We start from the raw sequence: 19,645 nt of genomic DNA on the forward strand, positions 1-19,645 counted from the left end.
TTGGGACAGACACTCTATACTCACATCCAACACTCTCACCCACGGCTGGGAATACTCTTCCTGTAAAGGGCCAGAGAATAAGTACTTTAGGCTTTGCTGGCCACATATACACAGTCTCTGTTGCATATTCTTCAGATTTGGGGTTTTTTTCCATAAACCCTAAACACCATTTTCAGCTTACACTTTTTTTGCATACAAAAACAGAGTGTGGGCTATAGTTTGCCAACCTCTGCCTTGACCAACAGGGACAACTCTGAGTGCCCTCAACCCAACTTGCATTGTTCTGACTTACACACCTCAACCCAAAATGCACCCTCCTTCATCCTCCTTGATGAGATTCTCGCACTACAGAAGGGTATAGGCATTGAGGAGGGAAGCAAGGGCCACCCCCCAGCACACACGGAGTACCTACAGCTGCTGCGGACCACCACACTTCACACTGCAGAACATTCTACGCTTCAGAGCATGAGACATCCCACGTCTGTCCCAATGATTGACGAATGGATGGATGGATGGATGGATAGATGGAGAGAGATCGATGGATTGCTCAACTGATGGATAGATGGACAGATGGATAAAAAGGGACCAACAAAGTGAGTCAGAGAGTAATTGCTTTAAGAATTCAGAGAAGTAAGTGGTTCTGATGGACTGGGGATGTTAGGGAAGGTTTCACAGAAGAAAAGACATGACTAATATATTTTTCAATGAAGAAATCAGATATTAATTCAGATGTTTTATAGAGCAGAGATTTTGATAATTCTTAAAAAGATATTCCTGTTTCAAAGGAAGACATGACAATCTTGATTTTGAAAATCAAAATGAACTTATTTCTAAACATACAGCAAGCTTTTTGAAGGGAAAGATATAAAATCACAAAATCAAAAAGATTACCTAGACCTTCATATTCAACAGACATTTTCTGAGAACCATGTGCTGGGCACCATGTTGGGCTCTGAGGACTCAAAGAGAAGTAATACTTAATCTTTATCCCAGGCCCACTCTCAGTCTGGTATGGGGGTCAAACACGAAAGTTAATAACTGCAAGCAGGGGAAACTTTGGATTTTGAAGTTCCCTCACCCCAAAAAGGAAGTGCCAAAATACTCTGAGGTCAGAGAGGAAACCACATGGCTAATTCCCCCTCTCCTCACACTCCTTAACAGCAGACATCTAAGGCCCAAGGGCTGTCCTGAGGTAAGTCTGCGAGTCCCAGAAACAGATTTCTACACTATTCTGCCATGGACCAAACCCCATCCCGAAAGATACTAAATGCCTCATTTGGGCCCACACCAAAGGAAGGAGCTGTTCCACATAAATTAATTTTCTCAGTGAACTAAAGCTCATCAAAATTACACAGCAAAACTCAAAAACTACTTTCATGCAAACTCTCCTCAGTGGATTATATGCTTCCCTGCCCATCACAGCAGAGGGCACTGATTTGGACTCTTCTTAAATATGGGGTCGTGAGACCCTTAGGGATTCCTGGAGGAAGAGTGGCCCCACACTTCTGAGTGAGTCTAATTCTCTCTTTTCCTTCCTTCCACCAGCCTCAGCTGTTGAGCACTGGTCTCTTCTATTTCTATTTGACTACATAGTCTTTTCTAGAACCCTGAGGATGACATGACCCTGACCTACAGAGAAAACAAAATAGGCTTCATGATAGCTACTTTACTCTTACTCATGGGGGACTTTTCCTTTACTTCCAGATTCTAATGCATGCCCTATGGTCAGCAGCTTTAATTATTCAACCTAACAGTATATTTTCCTTTGGAAAGACAATAACAAATTTCTGAAGCACTCACTTGCTGACACTGCTACTCCCTAATTCAACCCAAAGTTTAACAAAGTGTCAGAACCCTACAGTAACTCATGTTGTATTAAAGGCAGAAATAAAGCCCTGAATGTCATGTATCGGGCCTCACTGGCTTTGTGCACAGACGCTTGAGAGACGCAAGGAGGTTCATAAATTAAAAGAGCAAATAAAACAGGAGCCCTTAAGAGATTTCATATTAGCTATGACTAAACCAATTTTGTCATAAGATCAATCAAACTTCCTTTACTTTGCTCTGACCGTTAAGAAGAAAACTCGGCACTTCAAAAATTAAGCTCCTTCCACACTGCTAGAGAAGATAAATCATTTTAAAAGACAGAACAATAAACCAAGTTCTGGAAAACTGAGGGGAGGCAGTGTGCTGGGAAAGGAGGCCAATGTTAAATGTCATCACCAGAGCAGCAGCTCACCAGTGTGATGGAGAGATGGAGGAAGGCAGGCCTGGCCTGAAATCCCAATTAAAGCTTCCCTCTTGAGTCCCCTCTGGCTGGAATTTCCTCTTTTAAAACGAAAACACAGGGCCCCAAGGGTCTGGAAATAGACTGAGGGAGCGAAGGTAAGAGAGAACACAGGGGGACAGGGGGGCGGTGAGAATAAGCTTTGGACACTGCCTAGATTGCAGCACGAGCAACTTGGTCCCCAAGGAAAAGACAGAAATAGAAGCGTGAGGAGGAAAGAGAAGGAGGATTGAAGAGGCGAAAAGCCACGCTGCCTACTTCCCGATTTGTACGTGAGCTATCCCTGCTGGCAAAGGTACCTCTTCCAAATCAAAAGCCTGTGACCTGGCAAGCTACAACCAACACAAACAAAAGCTACAGGTTCTGACAGCCCAACAGCCCAAGTAGTAAACACACCTCATTCCTATTTGCCGAAAAAGAAAAACAAGAGAATTTAGAAGGTGAGAAGAAAAGCAGGAATCTCAACAATTACACCTTTTGTCAAGAAGTAAGTGGACTCCTCGGTGAACAAATGAAGGCGGTGCTTATAGAGAAGCAACCAAAAAGCCACATTAACCAGCAAAAACAATGGGTTGTTGGGAGTTTGCTGTTGCAGGGACGACAAGGCCTGGATCCCGGGCTGTAGGCCTCCCAGGCGATACCGAACACCCGGCTGAATGAGGCAAACTATCTGAAACTCACTTACCAATGCAAGTGACAGTTCCACTAACTTACTTTAACACCAGAGAACAAGCAGGCAAATCTTCCAATTTTCTCAGTACATTTAGAGCCCAAATGAGAAGGAACAAAACAAATTGAACATAAGGAATTTCGGCTGTACATACAAACTGTTTTCAATACCTAAGTCAGTCATTCCATCAAGTTATTGAGCCCCTATTCTGTGCAACCCATTGGGCATTTAAAGATGATTAAGAACTGATCCAGCAACTAGGCAATAAATAGAAATCAAAGGCACTCAGATTGTTAAAGAAGAAATAAAACTATCTCTTTTTGCATATATATATATATATATGATCTTATATATAGAAAATCCTACAGAAAACACACACACACTTAGAGCTAATAAACAAATTGCAGGATATAAGGTCAATATACAAAAATTAATTGTATTTCTAGACACTGATAATGAACTATCCAGAAACGAAATAAAGAAAATAATTCCATTTACAATAACATCAAAAAGAATAAAATACTTAAGAGTAAATTTAATAAAAGAAGCACAAGACCATACACCAAAAACTACAAAACATCATTAAAACAAATTAAAGAGTTAAATAAATGGAAAAAAATCCCAAGTTAATAGATTATAAGTTCTTAAGATGGATTGTTAAGATGTCTACACTCGGCAAGTTGATCTGCAGATTGAGTGCAATTCCCATCACAATCCCAGCTTGCTTTTTTGCAGAAATTGACAAGTTGATCCTAAAATTCACATGATAACGCAAGGGACCCTGAATAGCCAAAACAATACTTGAAAAGAAGAACAAAGTTGGAAGATTCACACTTCCTGATTTAAAAAGTGACCACAAACCTACAGTAATCAAGACTGTGTGGTAGCATAAGGAGAGACATAAAGATCAATGGAATAGAATTCAAAGTCCAGAAATAAATCCATACATCAAAGACGAATAGATTTTCAAAAAGGGTACCAAGAGAATTCAATGAGGCAAGACTAGTCTTTTCAACAAATGGTATTGGGACAACTGGATATTCACATGCAAAAGAATGAATCCCTACCTGGAGCCCTACTTCACATCATACATAAAAAGTAACTCAGGGCCGGCCCCGTGGCTTAGCAGTTGGGTGTGCGCGCGCTTGGCTGCTGGCAGCCCGGGTTCGGATCCTGGGCGCACACTGACGCACCGCTTCTCCGACCATGCTGAGGCCGCGTCCCACATACAGCAACTAGAAGGATATGCAGCTATGACATACAACTATCTACTGGGGCTTTGGGGGGAAAATACATAAATAAATAAAAATTAAAAAAAAAAAGTAACTCAAAATGGATCAAGCACTTCAATGTAAGGGCTAAAACTATAAAACGCCTAGAAGAAAATACAGGTGTAAATCTTTGTGACCTTATTTTAGGCAACAGTTTCTTGGATATGATACTAAAAGCACAAGCAACCAAAGGAAAAGTAGGTATTCTGAACTTCATCAAAATTGAAAACTCGGTGCTTCAAAGGACACCATCAAGTGGGTGAAAAGACGATCCACGAAATGGGAGAAAATATTTACAAATCATAAATAAGTTAAGAGTCTAGTTTCTAGAATATATGAAGTACTCTTACAATTCAACAAAAAGATAAATAATCCAATTTAAAAATGGGCAAAGGATTTGAAAAGGTATTTCTCTAAAGAAGATATACAAACAGCCACAGGCACATGAAACAATGCTCAACACTATTCGTCATCCATCAGGGAAATGCAAATTAAGTCCATGAGATAACACTTCACACCCACTAGTATGGCTATAATCGAGAACACAGAGAATACCAAGTGTTGACAACGATGTGGAGAAATTGGAACCCTAATGCACTACTGGTGGGAATGTAAAGTGGTGTAGCCTCTTTGGACAACAGTCTGGTAGTTCCTCAAAAAGTTGAACAGAGTTACCATATGACCCAGAAAGTCCACACCTGGGTATATACTCAAGAGAAAACATATGTCCACCCAAAAACTTGTACAACAATATTCACAGCAGCGTTCTTCATAATAGCCAAAAAGTGGAAACAATTCAGATGTTTATCACCTAATGAATGGATAAACAGAATGTTGTATATCCATACAATGGAGTATTATTCAGCCAGAAAAAGGAATAAAGTACAGATTCATACTGCAACTTAGATGAACCTTGAAAACATTATGCCAAATGAAAGAAGCCAGACGCAAAAGGCCACATATTGTATGATTCCATTATACGAATCTCATTATATGAAATGTCTAGAATAGGCAAATCCACAGAGACAGAAAGTAAATTAGTGGTTGTCAGGGGCTGACAGAAAGGGGATTGAAGAGTTACTGCTAATAGGTATGGGGTTTCTTTTTGGGGTGATGAAAACATTCTGGAATTGGATAGTGGTGATGGCTGCACAACTTTGTGAATATACTAAAAAATCACTGAATTAGACAGTTTAAAAGGTTGAATTTTTATGGAATGTTAAGGGTGAATTGTATCTCAACTTTAAAAAAAAAAAAGCAACAACAAAAAATAAGTGCCTGAGGAAGCCACAGAAAGGTTTTTTTAAAAAATTCAACTTCGAGACATAATTCAGAACCTACTCTTTCTTTTCAGGACTACAAATTAGCCACTCTTTGCTGATTTTTATTCCCACCATTTATTCCAGAGTCATTTCAAACCCAATATATGTGATTTTGAGGCTGGGGAGGGTAGTCAGAGATCAACTGAATGGCTCATTTTAGAGACTAGACATTGAGAGCAGTGACTTGCCCAAAGTCATATAGCAAAGTGGAGGCCAAATCAGAAAGATAATCCAGAGACCAAGACATGCAGCTCAGACTGAAAACTGCCTGAAGGTGAGAAGGGTGCCAACTACACAGCCGCATCTGTTCAAACTTAAACTAGCAACGCAACCAATGAAATTCTAGCTCGAGGGCAACCACCATGTGACTCCAGTGACGTTTTAGGGGAGGGAATCTTTAAAGGGGGGAATGGGAAAGGTAAAGTTTACTTTCACCTCTAACATCTTGAAAAGTATGAATATGAATAGCCAAGAGAAAGTAGAGAATATATTCAGAACAAGTCAAGACCGGCCAGAAGCAGGTGAACTGTGTTGCCGACAGTTGCGGACACAGAATGTTAAGACCTGGAAAGCCCCTGGGGCTGGACCAGTGAATCACCTGCCCAAGGTCCAAGAGCTGGTTAGCTAACAGGTCAGGGCTATCAGAGGAATAATTTAGTAAAAGGACTTACCATTCTCCCTTCCATTCAGAATCTCCCTCAAAGTCCCCTAACTGGCAAGAGGGTGCTGACTCCTCAGCCAACTCTGCCTAGACACGCCACATCTGTGATTCACCCTTCAGTGGCCACCTCTCAAAACACAGATTTGCTGACAAAGAGGGGATACTGTATGGACCTGATCGCCTCCGGGGCTCTGGAGTCCTTTCCACCCAGCTGTGACCATGTTCTCAGTCCCTCAGCTCTGAGGGGGCCAGATCTGTCCTTTACATTCACTCCAAGGCAGTTAAAGTCACTTAATAAACACCTCTGATGCTAAGGATGTCCCCAGGGGTTAATGTCTGATGACCCTGTCTGGGCTGTCACACATTCTCTAAGTCAACAACAGTGGGGACCGGCCAGCAGAAGGTCAACAATTATCAACCTACACTAAAGAAACCCACAAAAACACCTAAAGAAGAATCTTCAGAGGCATTAGAGATCTCAGCAGGAGAGGTCAGGTGGTGCATTAAAGGACTCACATTGTGCCTAAGGGCACAATGCTAATCTTAGCATGGCTGGGATTCCTGGTTCCATAGACTGCTAGTGATGGGACTTGTCCGAGCCTCGGTTTCTTCAACTATAAAATAGAGACAACAGGACCTACCTCATAGGATAGGTGAGAGGATTCAATAATCAATTTAAAACACAGCACAGTCCTTAACATAGAATTAAGGCTCAAAGAAATGTTACCCATTGTTGTAGTTAGCGTTAAAAAAAAAAAAACTATAATGAAAATGTGATTTCTTCTGGGATGCTAGGGAAAGAGGCTGCAAAATTCTGAGCACTTGGCTAGAATCCTATAAGACAAGAGAATTCATCATTATAGGGAACTGTCTTCATCAGCCACCCGATTTCACTGACAGCATCTGTATATAAAATCATATTGACAAAGCCATCTTCAGCATCGAGTGGAAAGACGACATCATTAATAATACCGTTAGTAGGGCAGGCCTCCTGCCAGGGTGTGAGCAATGCCCTGGGCCACTCGGCTCTGCAGGGCTGGGCATGTCAGCAGAGCGGTGAAGAGAGTAAAGAGGAACCATTTCTGCAGCAACAAGCACAGAGCAAACAGAGTAGCAGCCAGGATCTCTCAGAAGCATCCACTCAAGAAATGCAATAGATGTGATTTACTAAAACCAACAGCAAGGGAGAGGTCACGCTGGTCACAGAAGCATCAACACAGAGGGCCTTTTCTGGCCCAGGCTCTACAGAGGCAGCTGGCTGCTAAAAGAGCAGACTCTCGTGTCAAAATGCTTGACCTTGAATCCTGCCCCCACCACTTCCTAGCTCGGTGATCTTGGTAAAGTGGCTTAGGTTCTCTGGACCTTACAGGGTTTTTGTAGTAATTAAACAAGTTAATAGTTAATATAGGTAAAGACCTTAAAGCATGCCTGGCACACAGTAAGCATCCAATAAATGCTAGAAAGAGAAGGGAAAAAAAACCAACAGTGATTGACGATAACACTTCAACCATGCTCTGGATATCCCAAACACTCATGCAACAACACCATCATTTCAATGGGTAACCTCACTGAAAACAACGCAGACTGCACAGTCTGCCTTAAAATGCTGGGCAGAAGATACTTGTAAATCTACTATCGCTTCACAATCATGCTTGCCCTACAGACTCAAGGACAGCGTACACCATGCTAGAAAAACAACAAAGGTAAAAACAGGAGAGCTGGCCTGCACAGAGGCAGCCCAGCTCAGAGTCCTCACTACAAGGCTCACAAGATGTAATTCGCAGTTTTGCTGAACTCCAAGGCATGCATAAGTGTATGAACTAACCCGTGGGACCCTATGAGAAACTACCAAGCTCCGACCTTGAAAAAATGCAGAGTGCACCATGACTGTCAAACCACAAGTGACAGCTTTACCCACCACCCCTGAGTTCCTCTAAACACCTTTACTACTTGATAATTATAACACTGGCTTAGGGTGTAACTCTTCTCAGCCAGACTCTAAGAACCAACTCATGACAGTGACAGTATAAACAGCATGGTTACAGAATCATCACTCACTCCAAAAAAACAATTAACCAAAAGAATCTTACCATCAAACCTGAAATTCTTAGTCTGAATGCAGGGGGTCTGTAGACTGGAAAAAGGAATTAAATCTGGATTTCATTAGCCTCTAACTGAAATCGAGCCTTTTCTTCAATTATGAATGTAAGCAACACACCACGACAGTATTAGCAGTACCTGTGACTCCAAGAAAAGATATATTAATATAACTTTAGAGTTGTTAGAAATATCTCACAATATTGCTTACATTCATCACTATTTCAAAATTATTTATTAGACCCACTACCAAATCTTGATATTTAATGCTTTAGTAAAGAAGCATATATTAGTATGACACAGATCTTTCAAATATTTTGCTAACTAAATTTCAATATATTTGGTTCCCTTTGAAATCCTATGTATTTTATTTGATGCATTAAAACATCTTTCTAAAAGGGGTCCACCACTGTCACCAGAGTGTCAGAGGGGTTCATGCCACAAAAACGGTTAAGAGGATAAAATATAATTGCACACAAAAGAGAAGAATGTAAGTGCTTTATAGGCAAGGAGCTAGTCCTGTCTGCTTTTACATCCCTGGCACCTGACAGTGACAACATATTGGTAGGTGCCCAATATACATTTATGAATCAATAAATCAACATAACAAAATACAAATAAAAATACAGCCCAAGCATTCCAGCTCTGGTTGACAGTCTATTTATTCCACAACATCATTCCCACGATAAAACAATAATGGTTACAAAAGCACCTGGAAGAGCCCTGGCAACCCGCTTTAAGGCCACACGACAAAGAAAAGCGTGCGCAATGGAGGCAGGTTCCCACTGTGGGATGACGACTTGGTGAACCCTCCACCTCTTTCTTGTAGGGAAAGAAAAGTGTTTGGGGAGCTGAATCAGGGCCAGCATCCCAGACATCCAACACACCAAGAAAGTGTCACCTGCCATCACCTGGCTGGAAACAGCAGAGGAAAGAAGCGAACATACCCCGCCAGTCCTGGTCTACAGAGCTCTGCTTTATTCTCTCTCTGATTGGTGTCTGCTGTAAAACAAAATAAATATTCCAGATTGGTCCCAACACAGGTTCTTCAACAAGTCGTGTTGAGCAGCACACAGCTGGCCTTGATACTGACATTAAGGAGCAGCAGAGTGCCAGCTTCACCATGGGGACACCGGAAGGTCCATTCCTCAGGCGGCCTGCGTGAACAGGGCTTGGCTGTCACCTCCTCCGGGGCAGGAACTCTGTGCTGTTCACCCTTTCCCAGCACACACAACAATCCGTCAGCACGATGGATCTCAATCGGACCTCCCAGCACCCCCACTGCTACCACCTAGTCCAAGACCCCCTGCCTCGATGACTGCAATACACCCCGAGTCCCCAACAGGTCTCCCTCTTCTCTCTCACACCCTGCTAGTCTATTCTCCCTGGTACAAGCACTGTGAGATTTTTAAAAAGTAAATCAGATCATGTTATTCCCTGCTCAAACCCTCCAAAAGCTTCCCATCACATGAGAACAAAATCCAGCTCCCTCCCCAAGACCGACAATGCACTGTGTGATCTGGCCCTGCCCACCCATCCCTCATCTTTCTCTGCATCACCCACCTCTCTCCTGCAACACTGGCCTTCTTTCTGCCCTTCAATGCGCCGAGCCCATTCGCATCTCAGGGCCTCTTCACACGCTGTTCTTCGATTCCAGCTCTTCCTTAGCTGGCTTCCTCTAATGTCTCCTCTTTGCAGAGGCCTTTCCTGACTTCAGTTTCCTGACCTCCAAAGCACTTTCTATTCCTATAATCTGCCTAACTTTTCTTCATCGCACGTATCACTACCTGACACTACATTACATAATTAGCTGTTTACTGCAGTGACTATCAACCCCATTTGGGGAGAGGCTTTAAAAATGCCAATGCTCCAGGCCCCACCCAAACCAATTAAGTCAGAATTTCAGGGAGTGGGCCAGGCATCTCTGCTCCACAACCCCCCGAAAGTGATTCTAATGTGCAGCCAGGGCTCACACTCTAGAAGGGTGCTCCTCAAACTTAAATGTGCATATAATGCACCTGGGATGTTACAAATTGTAGATTCTGACTTGGCAGGTCTAAGGTGGGATCTGAGAGTCTGCATTTCTAACAAGCTCCAGGCGACGCTAATGTTCCCGGCCAGTGGACTATTCTTTGAGTTAAAGGGTCTAAAACACCACTGTCCAATAGAATTTTCTGCAATGATGAAAATGTTCTAAATCTACACTGTCCAATACACATGTGGCTACTGAGCACTTGAAATGTGGCTAGTGCAGCTGAAAAACTGACTTTTTAAACTTAGGCTACCACATCGGACAGTGCAGGTCTAGAATGTATATGCTTCATGAAGAAAGGCACCAGTGCCTAGAAATGTGGAGTGTAAGAGAAGAATCAGGATTACTCCAAATTCTTGGCCTGAGCAGCCCTCTGTGGATTGGGTGAAAATCCAATCAGAGGCCTAGCTGGCCATCACTTCAGGAGCGGATCAATATTTACCTAAGGCAGGGAGGCAGACATGTAAGACCATACTGAGATACCTTAGTGACTAAAGCATGTGGTAACCCACAGATGACTACCTTGCCTTCACGACTCAATTGCACATCATCATACAAGGCCCTCCCAACCACAGTCCCAGGCACACCTGACCACTCCCATCCCTGGGCACCTCTGATTCTGGACAATCTTGTAGTCACAGCCCTCACAACATTTTATTACATTGATTTGTTCATAGGATGTCTGTCCCCCCCACTAAGCTGTAGATTCTTTCAAAGAGAGAACATATTCTTGGCATTCCTACCCCATCACCTAGCACACAGCAGGACTCAATAAATACTGAATGAATGGCAGGGCCTGGAACCCATCAGGAGTAGCATTAGTACTTTTACTGTTAATTACAAGCAAGAGAGAAACTGAATGGGGGGTGGGGGGAACAGGGATAACATAAGAAGAGAAGATCATTCCCTCCTTAAATGACTCAATTTCCAAATGCATAAATCCAGATTTTGGAACACAGCATAAAGAGATGGCCCTGTTTGACCCATAGAAGCTTAATTCCAAAAACACAAATGCACCGGACAAGAAGGTGATGTCCTTACGACAACAGATTCAAAATCTATTAGTCTGGGATTTGGAAGAGCTGTTTTTCAAACAAGTCACAAAGGGCTAAGACTCAGAATCACATTCTTGCCTAAAAAGCACTATCAGCCCGGTTCCCACTATAACTGCTGGCAGGGGCATCTGGCCCTCAGGACAGCAGGACCCCTGGGAGTCTGTGCTGCCCAGATGCTCCTTCTACCCCTGCAGTTAGAACCCTGTGCTTGTGACAGCAATGAGATTGCCAAGGTAACCAAGGACAACAGAGTAGAGAATTATGGCCCCAGAAGGAAGTAGATTAAATTTTAATACTTACAAGTCAACATCAAATTTATTTTTAAAACTACATATCTAACAAAGCCAAATAAGCAAGGCAGAATGGATGGTGCTAGTAAAGGAGAGTCTAGTAACTAGAAACATGAATATTCCAAGTATGTATACCATTTTTCCCTACTTTGAGAATATTTCAAAATACCCAGAGACTCAAAGAAACTGAGACAGAAACAAAACTCCACAAAAAGAGAGGGAAAAAGTATACTTTTCAGATTTTTGCCACAACTACTTATTTTTTCCATTATTTCCAAAAACAGGGCAGACTCCAGTTGCAGCACCAGACTTTGCTAGAAGTGTGCAAAATAATTATTTCACCCAGAGACAGAGAAAGTGATCACCACATGAAATTTTAAAACACAGTTATGTGCTGACCCGCTGCCAAGACAACAAACTGGTTAAAAAACAAGCCTGGGTTAACAGATACACAGTCGTTTTCCATTCATTTACTCATTCAACCATTCATCCATTTCCCTACTCTTCCTACCCCCACACCCCCCATGTAAATCCCATTTAGGGGCCAAACGCCCTCATGAGGTTCTGTGGATTAACTATAATATAATCTGTTAAGCAGTTAGCATTTATTAAACCAGTTGTCCATCAGGTACTGTGCTGGGTGTTATCTTATTAAACCCCCACTACAACCTTCTGAAGTAGACAGGTATTGTTACCCAGACTTTAAAGCTGAGGAAAATGAGAAAACATTAAGTATCCCACCAAAATTCACATAATTGGCAAGCGGTGGAGTCTGAACTTGAACCCAGGTCTATCTGACAAAGGAGTAATTTAGAGAATTCAGCACTATTAAAAGTAACAGAAACCAGCATCGTTTCCAAAAAGAGCATGGAGCCAAGTTCAAGTCCCAGCTCTTCAACTTACTAGCTATATAACCTGGAGCAAATTAACCTCTCCGAGCCTCAATTTCCTCATGTGTAAAGCAGGGATGAGGAATAAATACAACACATGTAGGGTTCAGCGCATAAGGTAGTGACTCAATAGCTATTCAATAGTCCAGCTACAGGTCTGCATATCAAAACAGTACATTTCAGTTGTAAAATGATTTTTAGCAGACATAACCTGTATTGGAAATGATAGGTTCACAAAGGTTAATTGATTTACAATTAGTTTACTAATTCCATGACTCATTTGTTTAAACAGAGAACCAAGGACTTGGAAGTTTTAAATTTATTTCTGTCAAATGAGTGACCTGATGCCACAATGCCCACTCTCATGTTTCATTTTAGTATGAAAAGTAGATGCTTATTTAAAACCAAAATATGTGGGCCGGCCCCGTGGCTTAGCGGTTAAGTGCTCGCGCTCCGATACTGGCGGCCGGGGTTCGGATCTGGGGCGCGCACCGACGCACCACTTGTCTGGCCATGCTGAGGCCGTGTCCCACATACAGCAACTAGAAGGATGTGCAGCTATGACATACAACTATCTACTGGGGCTTTGGGGGAAAAATAAATAAACAAAATTATAAAAAAATATATATATATGTGGGCATAGCTTGTTAATAAAACCATATATGGAACAAGTTTTGGTAATGGGAATGAACATTAAACACCCTGGAAAAGAGTATTATTTAAAGGAATCCAAAGTGATTCCTCTCAGAAAGCAAACAACTTTTAAATTTAGTTCTCATAAATCCAAGCTCACATGTACCATCATCATAGTATGTATACCGGATTTGCTTAAAGTGAGATAGACCTGTGATGATTTTAATTTTTCCATTTTTGAGACTTTAACCAATTCTTGTGCTTAAATGGAAACATGGAGCAAGCTTGTAGTTTAATAAAATGACCAAATCCAGTCTCTTTTTAATCTGCTCAGTAACTGAGTCTAGCGTGATCTCCAGCACAGCACACAGAAAGAGCTTTGGAATTATACACCGTACACTAAAATTAATCAGAGAAAGGGTATGCCAATTTTAATAGCAATTCCTATTTGCCTAGCTTTCCAACATCTGCCAGTGTTAATAATATTTAACTGACAAACTGCAATGGGGAAAAGAAACAAGTTCAAATACAATCAAATTTTTTTTTTTTTAAGGCATCTGTACAAAGCTTCCTTCCCTTAAATATTCAGCTACCTTTTTGGTTGTAATCATTCCACAAACATTATTAATCGTGTATTTTCAAAACATTGTGAAAATTCTCCTCTTGCTTTTCAATCAGCACTTCTGAAAAAACTTCTTAGGCCCATCCCCACCCGCCTCATTTGAAAGCATCATTTTTAAGCCTTGCTGATACAAGCAGAATGAAGGGATCTGGGGTCACAGAATTCACTACAAAAGGTGGGCCTGCACTCCCTTCTACCAAAAAAACGGGAGAGAAGGAAGGAGAGAGGGAGGGAGGATGCCTCAGCTATCCTTAAAACATTCAGAATGCTGAATCGGTTACTTTTGTTTTAGCTTGTTATTGACTGTTTATGTCTACAAATACAAAATTTTCCATTAAGGGAAAACATTCTGGATTTTTTTTCACGCAATTCCTAACAGCAGCTGCTTTGTTCAAGTGGCAAAAAAATGAAAGCCATCCCTTAACTTAAAGCTCTCTGGTGACCTCTCCTCACTCACTCTAGCCCAGTCATCTTCGAAATACCTACAATACCCCATTTTAAGGCTGTAACTTGACATTCTGGCCAAGAGATATTGAATCATCGATTCAATATTGGCACACGTGTGGCTCGTAAACCAGTTACCTACTATGAGTCAAGCACTTCACACACAGCATCTCTGACCCTCATAACAACCCCGGAAAGGATGCATTACTAGTCCCGCTTGATAGGTAAGGAAAATGAGACTGAGAGACGAGGAGCTGCCCCAAACCACAGTCAGCGGCGGCCCTGGACGCACAAGCTCTGCCCTTCCGACAGCGCCTGCTGCTCTGATTGTCAACCTAAGCTTGTTCATTCCTAAGTGTTCTCTCCGCAGGACGAGGGCTGACTAGTTAGCACCAGGCATGATGACTTTGCACCTTGACTAAAACCAGGCCTCTCCAGTGTGATGGGGAGGGGAGGCGTTCAGGGGTTCGAACAGGTAAGACGCCCCTAACCAGGAGCGGCTCTCCCAGGCCCTTGGATCAGCAGCCGTGGCTCTCTCACACCCTCCCGCACTCCCCTCCCGGGCGCGGCGCGGGCCCCGGTCAGGCTTCCCTGGCGAAGGTGTGCACCCCTTTCCCGGGCAGCCGGGTTCCCGTGGGCCGACCTGCGAGTCGGGCAGCGCGGGGCTCGGGGCACACGACTGCCCCGCTGGGCCGGCTGCGGGCAGGAGCACTTCGCGGACAAGTTGGCAGGTGAGCGCCCGGGAAAGGCTGGCGAGCCGACGACCCCGGCCGGGCGGGCGCAGGGGTCCCCGCTCACCGCCCACCCGAGTTTCGGGCCAAACTTGGCCGCGCTGGGGGAAATGGCCGGGCCAGACCCCGCGAGGGAAACGGGGGAGGGAGAGGATCTTAAGAAGGGCCCAGGTAGCCATCGGCCCTGTGCTCCGAGCCACCTACACGGAACAAAGGGCTTCCGTTTCGGGCAGGGCTAGCCCGGCCGCGGCCGGATTTTGAGGAAAAGAAACTTTTCCCGGGATCCTGGAGCCGGGGGAAGAGGCGGGGGCGGGCCGGCGCGGCCGCGGCGGGCAGGGGCGCGGGGCGCCGCGCTACCTGCGGCCGGAGCCGCCCTCCCGGCCTCCCGGCGAGGCCCGCCCGGCGCCGCTCACCTCCTCGATGGCCGCCACCGTGTTCCGGCACTGCGCCGTGCGCGTGGTGAAGCTCGAGGCCGTGGGCGCCTTGTAGTCCTCATGGGTCTCGGCCACGAATTCCGACACGGAGATCTGGTCCGGCATCGCCTCGGCGCGCGGGCGCGGGCGGCCAGCCGCGGGGGAGCCGCCGCCTCAGCCGCCGCGCGGGCTCCGACCGGCCGCTCGGACGCCGCCGCCTTCGCCGCCCGCGCCGCCCGCCCGCCCGGCGGACAAAGGGAAGCGCGGGGCGCGGGCCGCCGCTGCACGAGCCGCAGGAGCCGCCGCAGGGCACGGGTCGCCGCGGGGCCCGGCGGCGGGAGCAGGAGCGGCGCGCGCAGCGCCGCGCAGCTCGGGCCCGGCCCGTCCGCCCGCCGCGCCGAGGGCTCGGCCGCTGCCTGCCCTTCCGAGCGAGCTCCGAGGCGGACGCGCAGAGCCGGCGGGAACTACCCGCCACCCAGCCGCGGGCCCCGAGCGACTCCGGCGGAGAGGGGCGGGTCCGGACCGGGGGCGGCGGCCGGCCGGGCGCGGGGCGGGGCGGCGCGGAGGGCCGGGCCGCCAATCCGCGCGCTCGCCGCCGCCGCCGCCGCGAAGCAGAGCCTGCAGGATGGAAGGCGGCGCGCGCCCCGGCCCGCCGAGCCGCCCGCTCGCCGCCGCGCGCCGCATTGTCTCGGCGTTCGGGCCCCGCGCCGCGCGCCGGGGTTCGAGGGCGCGCCCCGCCGGGCCGGGCCGGGCCGGGCAGGCAGGGCCGCGTCGGACCCTCCTGGGCCGGCTCCACGCCCCGACTCTCACCCCGGGGCCCCGAGGGCGCGCGCAGAGTGCGCTCGGACACTCTCCCGGGCCCAGCCACAGTCCACCCCTCTCGTCCCTACCCCCACCTGGGGCTTGGAACCTTCCTTGGTGTCCCCCCTAAACCGCCGGGAATGCCCGTCCAGGCGAGGCAGAAAGTATGGGGAGTTCGCCCCCTACAGGCCGATGCGCTCCGGCTCCGCGGGACAAATGCCTCCTGCGCCCCTCCGGGCTGCTCGCACTCGCCAGTTTGGGATTCGGTAACAATAATAAGAAATGACCTTACAGTGAGTGCTTGTGTGCTCTACATGTAGTCACTTAATCCTCACAACGTTTTGAGGCAGGTAAAACAAATAACCGGGTTGTTTTATATAGAAGACAATTTGCCCAATAGTACATTGTGAATGGCCCACTGGGGGTTCAAACCCATGGCCCTCTGACTGGGAAGTCGAGTGCTTCAGAGTGCTTACCAGCCCCCTAGTAAATGTCCCTCCCACTCGTGTTTCCTAAGCTTATACAAGTATTGGTCATTCTTGGTTAGTTGGGAATAGTTTTAGGGTACTAGGCCAGGACCCACCCTGGGAAGATAACTGAACACCCTGAAGTGGAATTCCTGTAAGAAGTGGAGGGAACCAGGAGAACAAGTTTTTTCATATGGTTTCGGAGAGAACATGCAACAATAGCAGGCAAATCTCATGCATAACTGGTCCAGTAAAGAGTTTGAATTAGTACAGATTTTCATGTAACAGCTCTCAAGGAAGCTTTCATAGTTATTTTTAAAAATCCAGAAGCTCTGAGACAAATAAAATCACACCCTATAACTTTACACCAGGCATGTGGCATGGTTTCTGTAGTTGCCAGCAATAAAACCAAGAGAAACTTTACAAAAACCTTTTGTGCATCTGAAAAGGAGGAAGTGTGAGAGACAGTGGAAATTCAATCTATCAGACAAAGCAGTCTCCTGACTCGGCAGGACAGGACAGTGGACCAGTCAAACAATCTTTTTTAAGTTCCCATGTAAGAATTTGCTATATGAGGTGGCAGCTTGGGTCAGACATTATGTATGGCTTTTGGTATTTTAGTGGCACTGCATGTGAAATTTAACTTTCTGAAATAGATCTGTTAGTGGATAGCTTTTATAATTGCACTAGACAATAAGTTACAATTTTAAAAACTATAGCATCTCTGCTTCTATCTTCCCTTTATGTTTTTCACCTTTTGGTGGTTTCCTCTATTTGCAACTTTCTACAATTCAAGTCCTGTACATATTATTTATATTAATGAATCCTCTCCTACACCAGGCAGATTCTGTTCCCTCCTAGCTAGTTTTCCAGCTGCAGGTTTTGTTTGTTTGTTTGGTGAGGGAGATTAGCCCTGAGCTAGCATCTGTGCCCATCTTCCTCTATTTTGTATATGGGCCACCGCCATAGCATGGCTTGACGAGCGGTGCCTAGGTCTGCATCCGGAATCCAAACCTGCAAACCCCAGGCCACGGAAGCAGAGCGCAAACTTAACCACTACGCCACCAAGCCAGCCCCAGCTACAGTTTTTTGTTGTTGTTCTTCGTTGACATTGGAGAATATCCTGGATAACTTTTCAAGTCTTGCTTTTTAGAGAACTGATATCTATCAGGCTATGAAGATTTAAGAAGAGAAAGTAGTGCTTTTCCTTGGCATCTCATACAGCATTAACCAGACGGATCAAGACTTCTTCTTTCACAAGGACAAAGTTAAGCTTGGTATTCTTCTCTGTTCTCTCTTTATATGCAACTCCTGTTCTTGTTTCTTGTAGTAGTTTAATATAATTTTCAGGTACAGGAACCTTTAGTAACCACCAAAATAAAATTGCAAAGCTGCACTGCATTATACAAGTGGATGAGAAGGCTGGTGGAAAGCAAGTCATTACCAAGTCCATTGGTGGTCCAAAGAGGACATCTGTGATACAACACTAAAGCAATTTATTCTTCCAACCATCCCTGAGAATCTCAGAAAACCTTGCCCAGCATAAAAGCCAAGAATTAAAGCAAGATCAGAGGAAAACATGGTTAATGTGTCTCTGAGATTAGTATAACAAGAATGAGTAGTTCTCAACAAGTAACAATAAAATTAAAGTTGCATGTGGATCACGAAAACCTTATACTCACACATATGTTTTTTTTAATGCATGAAGAGAAGAACATGCTGATAACACTGTTACAGGACTATATACTCCCTTATCCAGAACTTTAAAATCTAAAAAGCCCTGAAAATCTAAGGTTTTTAAAATCCCTCTTTTAGTGGTAAAATTGACCTGAAATGAACTATGAGGTTATTTATAGTTTTGTTTATCCCACATCATATGAATATTTATGTTTTCCTATAAAATATAAATGTGCTTGATTATGGAGTATTGCCCCCAGACTCCACTGGGGGTAACTCAGAATATCTGGTATATGTGCTGTATTACCTTTCTAAAGTCTGAAAAAGTTTGAATTCCAACCCTCATCTGAAACAAGGGGTTTCAGAAAAGAGTTTGCAGGCTTATATTATTTAAAAAAAAGAAGAAGAAAGAAAAGAAGCATGGTGTTGCAGACTTGTCATTTCCAGGGAAGAGGAAAGAAACTCTCTCAAAAATGAAATTCTCAGCAGCCTATTGAGATTGACCAACAGTCCATTTTCCAAAGGAATTTTCTGCCTCCAGCAGTTCTCAAGAACCTGAGATTTTTCACTCTCAGATCAAGGTGTAAAATGTGTTCTTAACTCTGAAATTTGCCTGAGGGTTGACTGGTTTAACACAAGACATATCCAGTTCACTTGCTATTAATTTGTAAATGATTACTCTTGGAATGGACAGATCTGTGCTTTAAAAGAACTATGATAAACAGTGTAATGAAATAGAACAAGAACAACAACAAACAACCCTAGTGATGTGAACATGTAAACATAAGCAGAAGTTTCTTTTCTGCAGCTTAACAGTACTCTCCCCAAAACAATGTTGCTGAAGGGACCTACTTATCCCCAAAGTGACAGAAGTCTGAATACATTGGCACTTTAGGGGGGAAAAAAATTAGCACGCAGAAACTGTTTGGCAAATGAAAACTTAGGTTTTGATATCAGCTTTGCTTCTCTGTGACTTCAGATAAGTTAAATTAACCTCCCTGGCCTGAGCTCATTTATAAAACAAAAGAAGCTGGACTGGCTCATTTTGAAAGCTCCTTCCTGCGCTGGCATCCCATGATTCCATGATCCATGTTCTGTCTTAGTTGGGCACAAGAGGGAAATTGCTACAAGGGCCATATTACTACTGAGAAGCTAATCGTTGGTCCCAGAAACTTGAAAATCAGCATGTTTTAGATGACATTTAGAGCCAGTTTTTGAGAATGTTGTCATTTCATTAAACTGGTAGATTTCAATGACAAACTGATTTATTCATAGCTAACTT

At 44.6% G+C, this 19,645-nt stretch overlaps 1 protein-coding gene across 4 annotated transcripts in view; it reads right to left on the reverse strand.

Moving 5' to 3' along the window:
• ASAP2 (ArfGAP with SH3 domain, ankyrin repeat and PH domain 2) overlaps positions 1-15,875 on the reverse strand; it is a 172,403-nt gene extending 156,528 nt beyond the window's left edge. For 2 of the 4 annotated variants that reach the window (XM_058551836.1, XM_058551835.1), the window contains exon 1: positions 15,419-15,875. In XM_058551836.1, coding sequence (XP_058407819.1) covers positions 15,419-15,544 — 126 coding nt within the window. In that variant the 5' untranslated portion in view covers positions 15,545-15,875. The remainder of the gene's footprint in view (positions 1-15,418) is intronic. The other 2 variants (XM_058551838.1, XM_058551837.1) reach the window with 1 other exon arrangement.
• Positions 15,876-19,645: the final 3,770 nt, after the last annotated feature.

Source organism: Diceros bicornis, chromosome 12, assembly GCF_020826845.1.
Source record: "Diceros bicornis minor isolate mBicDic1 chromosome 12, mDicBic1.mat.cur, whole genome shotgun sequence".
In the NCBI taxonomy this organism is placed as follows: Eukaryota; Metazoa; Chordata; class Mammalia; order Perissodactyla; family Rhinocerotidae; genus Diceros; species Diceros bicornis.